Source organism: Porites lutea, chromosome 9 (genome assembly GCF_958299795.1).
Source record: "Porites lutea chromosome 9, jaPorLute2.1, whole genome shotgun sequence".
In the NCBI taxonomy this organism is placed as follows: Eukaryota; Metazoa; Cnidaria; class Anthozoa; order Scleractinia; family Poritidae; genus Porites; species Porites lutea.
In genome coordinates, this window is record NC_133209.1 from 8,553,291 (window position 1) to 8,562,787 (window position 9,497).

A 9,497-nucleotide genomic window follows, 5' to 3' on the forward strand; every position below is an offset into this window, starting at 1 on the left:
AGCGGAGGCTTTGCACCATTAAAAGTGAAAGTCAAAGCACTGAAAGGTTACAGCAAGAGCAGCAACTGAGGGTAGAAGAGCGTTAACCGCCAAGGCACGTCGTTTGCCCGCCATTTCTGTGTTTACGTGCTCAGCGACCATTCAATAATCTTGAGAAAGTGCACCCCGGGATGGCGGGGTTGTAAGGTTGCATGTAAACGCGGTTTTTCGTTTTTTCCACCTGGATAGGTTACCTCACCAACCTGGGGTCCCCCGCCTCCATATAAATAGGCCCTTAGACTTTTAAATTTATTGCGATGTTAACTACCTGAAACTTAAAGGGGATTGTCGCCGTGGTTTCGAACTTGCTTAATTTTTGTTGTGATTTATCGGAGATTGTTTGCGTGTGAGTTACGAAAGTGACTCACATTTTCATACCTTGTTTGGGCAAATAGCAAAATGAGATGCGCCCCGTACAGTAAGCCCTGCGCTAGGTTTGGAACGTTAAAAAAAACGGCAAAGAAAATGCCCATAAAATTGCCGCAAATGAACAATAAATCGCACAAAAATCGTTTTTGCAGAACAGTTGCTATCACAGGTATACCTTTTTATGGGAAATTATCACTTCATGAAATAACCCGATTTTTTTTAAATTCACGTTAAGTCGCGTTGATTTTCGAAAATGTTAATCCGGGCCATTAATTACGTGGAGTGTTAATTTGGGCGACCATCCTTTCTTCCTGCTATTACTTTGGCCTCAAATTCTCGATTCACTTTTCACCTTTTGACATAAGCACCAGTTTGTCATGACGAATTAGCCTGGGGATGAAAGCCAATCAGAAACGGAGAAATAATTTGAATGAATGTTAATAATGTATGATGTGTTGTTGCAGAGTCGAACTGGAAGCAACCCCGGTCACAAGCCATTGAATAGAAAGCACAGTTACAAAGGATTGGTGCGCAGAAGTCGAAGCATATCATTATACTGTGACTCGCCAAACGCCTATTTACGTATGTTCTCCTAACAAAGATAATGATAAATTGTAATATCGTTTGTCTCATGATGTAGTAACTTGGAGTGTAAATCTTGTTTGCTGGTCTTGATATATGGAATAATGCCTTCGCTAATCGACCTTCTTCAAAATAATGACCGAGCGCGTAGCGTTAAACCACCGTTATGTCAGGCTTTATATGTCCCAATTGACTGCGCAGTAGGACAAACGATTGAATATTTTTATTAATATCTAGGAAGAGGTCGTGGCTTTTTACAACAAAAGCGAGTTTTAGAATAACATTTTGATTGAATTGTCTAGTTTAGTGTTCAGTGTATCTACATAATAATGATAATGATGATGATGGTGATGATGATTATACTGACGATGATTATGATGATGATGATACTTAATAATGATGGTCGTTTATTGCAGCGTTAACTCGTAGTCGCTCTTGATCTGAAAATCTAAGAATTATTAGCTACTAATGACACTGATTTGCCGTTAAACAAACGTACACGTTTCTGTAGAGTAGAGAAGAAATATATGATAATATATGATAACTACAACTAATAATAATAATAATAATAATTTATGATAACTGCAACTTTACTGTTAACAGGTGCCTTGATATTCAGACTAAGAATTGATAATTAATGCTAATGCTAATAGTAATAATAATATTAATAATAATGATAACAACAATAGTGCCCATTTACAGAGCTGAATTACGTTCTCTGAATCACAAAAGTGACGATTTTAAGAAGTGCAAACTTCATCTTAAGAATGAATAAGTGCGTACAAAGACGCGATGAGTCTAAAAAAGCTTGTTTAGAGACTCATAACCGTGAAACTAATTGTTCGTCAATGTATATGAAGGTATTGTTGTGGATGGCAAATATTATATGTATGTGTGCTGACCTGACATACGATTGTCAGTTGTGTTCAAGCTTTCTGATTTTCAATTACACTTATCTCTTACACTGATGTTAATAATGTCTTTAAGACGACCACTACAAGAGTAAAACTTGCCGTAATGGTCCCCGCATACGTACGGTTTTAGAAGACTGCGCTATCCCTAGGATCTTAGAGAAATCAGGGGCATGTCAAGAGTCTAGGTTTTACTTGCTAACCAGTTTATGTAATGAAACTTGAATCAATCATACTTAAGAAACCAGGCCTGTTAACAGGCTCCCGGACCAACGTTGTGTGGAGAGAAGGAGAGGAACGCTGTAAAACAGACTCTTCCCTTCCCTCCCCTCCCTCCTCGCATTTCACCTGTCCCCCTTGCAACCCCTCCCCATTCGCTCGAACTTTCTTGCTTTTTCTTTGCTTTATATCGCGCTAGACTGAGCCTGTTCACAGTCCTCGGGTTTTTCTCCTTCTTTCTATAGCCGCTAAAACCCGCTTTAAACCATAAATGGTATAGCACTATGCTACCAGCACAACTATAGAGTAGCTTACTTCTGCTGCAATGTTAGTTTTGCATGTGCTAGATAGTTACAGAGGAAATCAGTCATGTAGTGAGCTGTGTTTGTGGAAACAGTGGTGTATTCGTTCAATCACTCCTGCATTTATTCATTCGTTCATTCGTTTGTCAAATCATTGTCATCCTTGGCCCTCCTGGCCTGAAACCGTTTCCATCAACCACGTGTCAACACCATTTCGGAGAATCTCTCGATTATTCAAGTTAGAAAACGAGCTAGAAAATAATTGCTGTCAAAGTCGTTTAAACTGATTTGCATTTGCAGCGACTCGCAGGCTGTTAAGCTCTACATCGCCCAGCTCAGAGGAAAGCAGTCCTCCAACTTTCTTTGGTGTTTCAGGTACATCAAGGTTCACGTTTCATTTTGCTTTCTATCTCAATCTGCAATCTGTCTGTTTGGCAAGCGATGACAACAAGCAGAGGAAAAAAAGATGACTTAATAGGGGTAGCACAATTGCTAGTAACACTAGTTTTCATTGTGGGCCACTAAAAAGGACGGAAACAAGTAATCGAAATGACCTCATCAAGGTTAAGAATCTCAAATGACCGGAGGCAAACCAGTTGGCTTCCGTTAACTACCGCTTATAAACACCCCGGCTAAAAAGCCCACCCAGTTATACTCCCATCTACCTGTAAACAAAAAGATACATTTACGATTACTGATAACCTCCCTCTCCCGCCCCCCCCTCCCGATGTAAGCCCCTCCTTATAACGTATTGAAATGAATACGCTGCAAGCATCCACCGCATGGCTCAAAAGTTTGAAGAGTCAGAGATCATTTTATGCGTATCAGCAATTTCTTTTGAGTACCCAGGTATAAAGAGTCCATCGTCTCCTTGTTTCGCGTAACAGCTTGTTCGACCGCTTGCTTACCTCATCATATCGTGACTTAACATCATGTTAATCTCGCGCATGCTCTTTTTCGAAACGACTAAAAAAGGCTGCAAATTGTCAATCTAATGCAATAATGGATTATGATCGAAAGGTACACAACGTAATAGCGTGTAAGCTAAATGCTAAGCAGTGAAAGTAGATTTAATCCTTAATGAAATACTTATTTTAACAGGAAATAATGCTCATTGCATTTTTTATAAATTGCCATACTTAACTGTCACACCCAAAAGTGCTGTTTCGCGCTGTAGGAAAGTAATGCTAGAGATATCTGCTTAACTGATCGTATATTCGTAACTTGTTTTTCCGATCTACTTCAACTCCTTACCTTTTAAATGACAGTTACTTAATCAAACCAATTTCGCGCCGACCATTCAAACACAAATGTGGCTTTGAAATTTAGCAAATTATATCCTGTGGAATTTCTGTAGTTGGACCAGTTTTATTTGAATGGTTTCGCTGCTACATTTGTTTAACAGGCTCAGCGGTCTATTCAAACGCCGTCGTGATTCATTCACTCATGCCAGACCAGATTCTTATCCAGTTGCCATTAATGTGTTTTTGGGGTGAGAGAAGATTGGGGTTAGGTTGAGGCGAGCGAGGTGTCATGGGAAGGGACGAAGTAAAAATGGCGGTCGCTAGTTTCTCCTCGCTCCTTCCCATGAGTCCCTGTACGCCTTAATGCTATCCAATCTTCTCTCTTTACACCAGAGTTACAAATTGCGACTGGCTACGATTCTGATGCTAGACCACAGATAAAAACTAACATATATGATAGCTCGTTGCGATTGCTATGGTTTTACTAATGTCAAGCCGAGGGAATAGAGAATTTTCGGGTTGCCCAAAGCCTTTGCTTCAAATCGAGGTTAACTGTGAAGCCGTTAATATGGAAAAGATACTTTCATCTCATTCAAATGAAACTCGTTTTCCCAAGAAAGATTTTGCATTAAGCCTCGTTTTGAAAGTGAGGGTTTTTGAAACTCAGAAGTAGCCCATTTAAAGGGATCATCCATTTTCTCTAGGAATTCGGGAAAAAATGAAATCGTGTCTGATACTGGACACAAATGTCGGCTATTTTCGCTTTTTAACAGTTTTCCGCGTATCGCCGTTTAGAATAATAGTGACGTTTCCCGGTTGCTGCTATTGTCAAGAATACACTTACTTTTGTGCGAATAGTGGAAGCAACCAAGAAGCGTCGCTTTCTAGATAAAAAAAAATTGGAATTTCCGCGTTCGTTCGAGCAATTTGAGGTCAATTTGTATTCCTCTCAAGGAAGTTGGCCTTGCTTTTTACGCCTAAAGCAAATTAATGTATGCATGATATATGATTAATTATGCTTGTGTAATGTATGTTTGCATGGATTTCCTACTTCTCAGCTATAACATGAAACGGGGACATAGTTAAGTGGAAGGCCAGAGGTCCTGATATTCCCTCCCCCATTTTTTTTTTCCACGAAGTTTGGTTGTTTTGACATTATTTTGTCTGCCATCTCTGTCGCTCTTTGAATATTCAATATCAAATTTCGACTGGTCTTATTCTAGCCAGCGAATGCAGACCTATTTCCTGTCGTCGTTTTTCTCGCCGGTGGAGAGAAGCAACAACCGGAAAAACGTCTGCGTTCACAGGCTAGTCTTATTCTTCATTGGTCAATTTCATCAATAGCCCTTCCATGCCCCTGGCCGGGAAGTGGGGCGAATAGCTGGTAATACAAGACTAAGGGTTTTGGATGCTGATCCGGAACTTTCAGTGTGGAGATGTCACTACCCAGGAAATGTTGTTAAACGTTGTACTCCCTGCGTAGAGGTTTAAATGATTTAATCATTGGCTCAGCCTATTGTTCATTATTTCCCTGCTCCAATATCACCATTTCATCCTGTGTAAAGCAATATTACTTTCAGGTTCGTCATTTGCTGACCCACTTTAGAAAGTAGAGGACAAGTAGGGTTTAAAAGGGCGTAGAGGTTTTGCTAAGATTTTAAAGGGCAATGTCACAAGGATATTGCGAAATTTTAGGTCAATAGATGCGAAAAAAAGCTTTTAGCTTTTTGAACAGATAGCAAATAGCGTTACAAAGCCCCTTTAACCTCTCTTTATGTCTGAAGCTACTTGAGCTCGGTTTTCTGAAACAGAGCGTGTTCTTAAACTAGTTACCTGTTAATAACGTTTTTTTAATTTGTATTTAGTTCCCAAAAATGAAGAAAGAACACCTGTCACCAGTCCAGCAAATGGGTGGACGCCAGCAAGGTCACGTTCATTTTCAGCTGATCTAGAAACCAAAGAGTATCTGTTGCAGCTAGAGGAAGCAACAACAATCGATGCACAAGCTGATATTCTGCACTTCCTTTACAACACTAAGTAAGATTTGGCAGCCCTTTGTGTCCGTACTAATTTCCGTACGTTTTTTATGGTGTTAATGGAAGAAATGTGTTTAACAATGGAAGCGTTTTGTCCCTAGTGTTCATTTCCTTAACTCGAATTACTTTATGTTTAATAATCAGTGCCTGATTGTCGGCACTTATCTCCGTACTTTTTTTATTGTGTTAAGGGAAGAAATTTGTTAAAAAATGGTAGCGTTTTGTCCTTAAAATTCATTTCCTTAACTCACATGCCGTTGTGTTTAAATTACAAAGTGCCTTATTAAGAAAGACGAAAGTCAATGCTGACACTGTTAGGACTGAAAGAGTGAAGCATTTCCCTCTTGTGAAAAAATGGTCAGTCGCCTTTTCGTTTTCGTTCCTCCGAAATCGCTGGCCCATCCCACCCTATAGCTGAACCGCCGTATTGACTTATTTTAGTTAGTGTAATCTCCAGATAGAACTAAGACCACTCTAGGTACAAGGAGATAGAGGGGTGTAGGGTGTTGCTGAATGCGAGTTAGACCCTCTTATGGCCGTCACGGAAGTAACAAATGTTAACAGTCACTGGTTCAGAACTATGTATATATTGCTTGTGTCCTGCTCTAGGGGTCCTGATTTTGACACTGAACTATTTGGAGAAAAGGGAGTCACTGTTCAGAAACTTCTGGAAGAACTTTATGAAAAGGTGAGTCTGCATAATGAACTTGCGTTTAGTAACCCGCCTACAAGCGCGCCATTCAGCAGAACCGATTAGAGACCAGTATAGATTTAACGTGAACGTTTTCTGTTAGACATTTTTAATGTGAAACTACATTGCCTGTACTTAAATTTTTCTAACCTACTTATTCTCGTTTGATTTGTAGGCCTGTCAGATTAGATTATGGTCGCTAGTCAGGCACACTGCAGGTCTGTTGCGAAAAAGGGTGGAAGATCTCGCTGAGGTAATATACCAAGTCAAAAGTGTTTATATAATATACAACTATCCGTTGAAGGGGAGGTATAAAGCTATTTCAAAAAAGGTTGTCACAGCGAATGGCGAACGGCGAATGTCGAAAGGAGGTTGCACGACCGAAAGGAACTATGGTTACGTTATTTGATAGGCAAAATTTCATATGTTGCGTTCACCTGACGTGAAAATGAATACACCAATGATCAACGTTTGTTTGTCACTATGCACTGACCCTGAAGGGGATAGTTGCTTCAGTACTTACAAATCATTTGGATGAAAAAGAAATAGCAATTTCTGTAATTGTACGACGTTACTTAGTAGGAACTTTCTTTAAGTTTTAATTGGCAGTGTTTCGGGGATATGTCGGGTGCATTTTCACGATTTTGTTGTAAATTCAGTAAGAAAATAATTTTTTAACCCAGTGCCAGTGAACATCGCCAAACCAAATTTGGTATTGTTATTTGTTGGTATAGCTGCTTCATTTGTCGCTAAAATGTCGTCGTCCGAAACTGTCGCGAAACGGGAAGCCATATTGATGCCCGTGCCAAAACAGTGAATAGCCAAGGATATTCCAAGTTTTACCGCAGCAGATCAAAACGCGCGAAAATTGCTATCCACTGATTTGGTAAATACTAATGAAAAATTTTATTCATCGTGATTTCTGTTAGCCTGGGACCTGGCTCCGCAGTGCGAGGAAAGGTCAAATAAGGAAAATAAATATCGGCGAGCGAAGCGAGTCGAGCGGTGGATTGGGGAGGGGGAAAGGGCGGCGGAGCCTGGAGACATGCATGCCTTTGATGATTGGTCAAATGTCTTCATGTTGACAGATTCGCGGTGCTGTTGACAGTATCGCGCTCTTTCAGTGTCACGCTCCTGCAATTCGGGAAAAGATTTTTGAAAACACGGATTTCGAGCAAGCAACTGACAAATTTCTTTGCGAGACTTGCGGGGACCGTTTTTGAGAACCAGCGGGTTTGATCCCCGTAAACGTCGTTTACGTATGGGCGGAAGGCTAAAACGAATCGTTAATGCCTTGTGTGGCAGATTTTCGTCAAAATAACTGCTATTCTGCGACACTAAGATACACACCTTGGATTTTGTCTTACATCATACACATTCAATTTCCGAAAATAATTATATTTTTTCTTGAACAGGCTGCGACGGATCTTTTAGTTCATCAAAAGCAGTTGACAGTTGGTATTCCCCAAGGAGGACATGAAGAGGTTATAACGAGGTTAGTAGATTGTCAGGCTATGCAGAATCGAGTCCGCATACAGAGCTGCGAGCAAAATTTGCTCATATGCGATTGAATCCTACCTGCGTCGGACTTGGTGACTTTGAAGCGGAAGATTTGTGAAATAATTTTAAAATGTCAACGGTTGTCCGTCTAAGCTGACTTGGTAAAACGTATGCTTTTTGAAAAGAAAAAGATTATAACGGCAGTCCTTTTAGATAAAAAGGTATGCATGTATGGCTATCGGAAGACGCTATGTATACGTTTACAACGTTCACTTGTGAGTAAGGCCTGCCAAGGCTTGAGTTTGTACGCTTATAGACACTTTACTACACGAAGTCAGGTGGACATAGCCTCATTTGCTGTCGCTCACAGCTTACAGTATTTGTCAGCCTACCTATAGAACGTTTATCACTCACATAGCCAGCGTCTATGCAAATTTATTGAAACAAAAGAGTTTTACATAAGAAAAGAGTTCAGCTCCCACATGATGGGTTTGGAACGCCAATATGGCCGCCGTAACGTCATGTGAAAAGGCTCTATTGGCCATTTTGAATTTACGCTTAAAACCGGGTCGGCGTTGTATCGAATTGTACTTTGGGACTTTCGGGGTGAATTTTGACCCAGTTCCCCTCGCAACTTAGTAGCAGCCAATCAAATCAGCTGTCGTTCCCAAAACAGTCCCATGGTGCAATTCGCCACAACACCGACCCGGTCTCACGGTCAACCTCGAAGTGGCTAATAGGTCATTTCCAAGTTGCCTGAAGCCCCTGTTTCAAAGCGAGGCTAAGTGCAAAGCCATTGGTACGAAAATGATTTTTTTATTCTCACGCAAATATAACCCATTTTCACAAGAAAGATTTTGCACTTTGTCTCGTTGTCAGAATGAGAGTTTCTGGAACTCGGAAATGGCCTATGATACCAGTGTCGCATCGTGTATGTGTTACCAGAAAATACCGTTGATAGATTGTTTCTTTCTCTATTTGTGTAGACCTCTTCCACCTGATGAAATGAAAAACATAATTTTTAGTGTGTTTGGTGAGGATATGAGCACTGGGGTCGTCACTCAGGTAAATAGCGTGTGTTCTCATAGGTACGCGATCGCTTACCGGAGTTTTTTTTTTTCGGCGAATCACTTGTAATTAAATGATTGAATTAATCGCGGGCGAACAGACGAGCCCGCAATCCTAATCTCCAGGTTTCTATTGCGCATGCTTGGCACGTATGCAGCCAGCATTCCACTAAGAATGATCGCAATCTGATCACGGACGTGGCGTTTGCACCTTCTATCACTCGTAATAATGCGCGCTTTGACCCTCATCATGTGAAACTTACGCAAAGTAAAGCATTGGAGTAAGAGCATTTTGACCTTTGATCAAAAGCCTGAAACTCGCCGGCACTCCCTAGCCTTTGGTGATTACTTGTTTACGAGAGTATCACCTAAAATTCTTCAGTCTGAGGCTTAAGAACGTTTAGCCTTCAAACTGCTTTTTTAAACCAGACCTTGGAAGAAAGGCCGTTGTCTTGGAATGTCCTCATTATGACCCGGGAATACTCCCCTTACGAACCCTGGTCTGGTTTGTCCGTGCTTGTTACTCTTTCGAACATT

General features: G+C 40.7%; 1 protein-coding gene across 2 annotated transcripts in view; it reads left to right on the plus strand.

Moving 5' to 3' along the window:
* The window catches only part of LOC140948800 (phosphorylase b kinase regulatory subunit alpha, liver isoform-like), a 43,684-nt gene that overhangs the window by 27,502 nt on the left and 6,685 nt on the right, over positions 1–9,497 (plus strand). Inside the window, exons 23-29 of one of the 2 annotated variants that reach the window (XM_073398067.1) lie at positions 873–990; positions 2,723–2,797; positions 5,532–5,703; positions 6,312–6,390; positions 6,569–6,646; positions 7,809–7,888; positions 8,880–8,958. In XM_073398067.1, coding sequence (XP_073254168.1) covers positions 873–990; positions 2,723–2,797; positions 5,532–5,703; positions 6,312–6,390; positions 6,569–6,646; positions 7,809–7,888; positions 8,880–8,958 — 681 coding nt within the window. The remainder of the gene's footprint in view (positions 1–872; positions 991–2,722; positions 2,798–5,531; positions 5,704–6,311; positions 6,391–6,568; positions 6,647–7,808; positions 7,889–8,879; positions 8,959–9,497) is intronic. The other variant, XM_073398068.1, reaches the window with a different exon arrangement.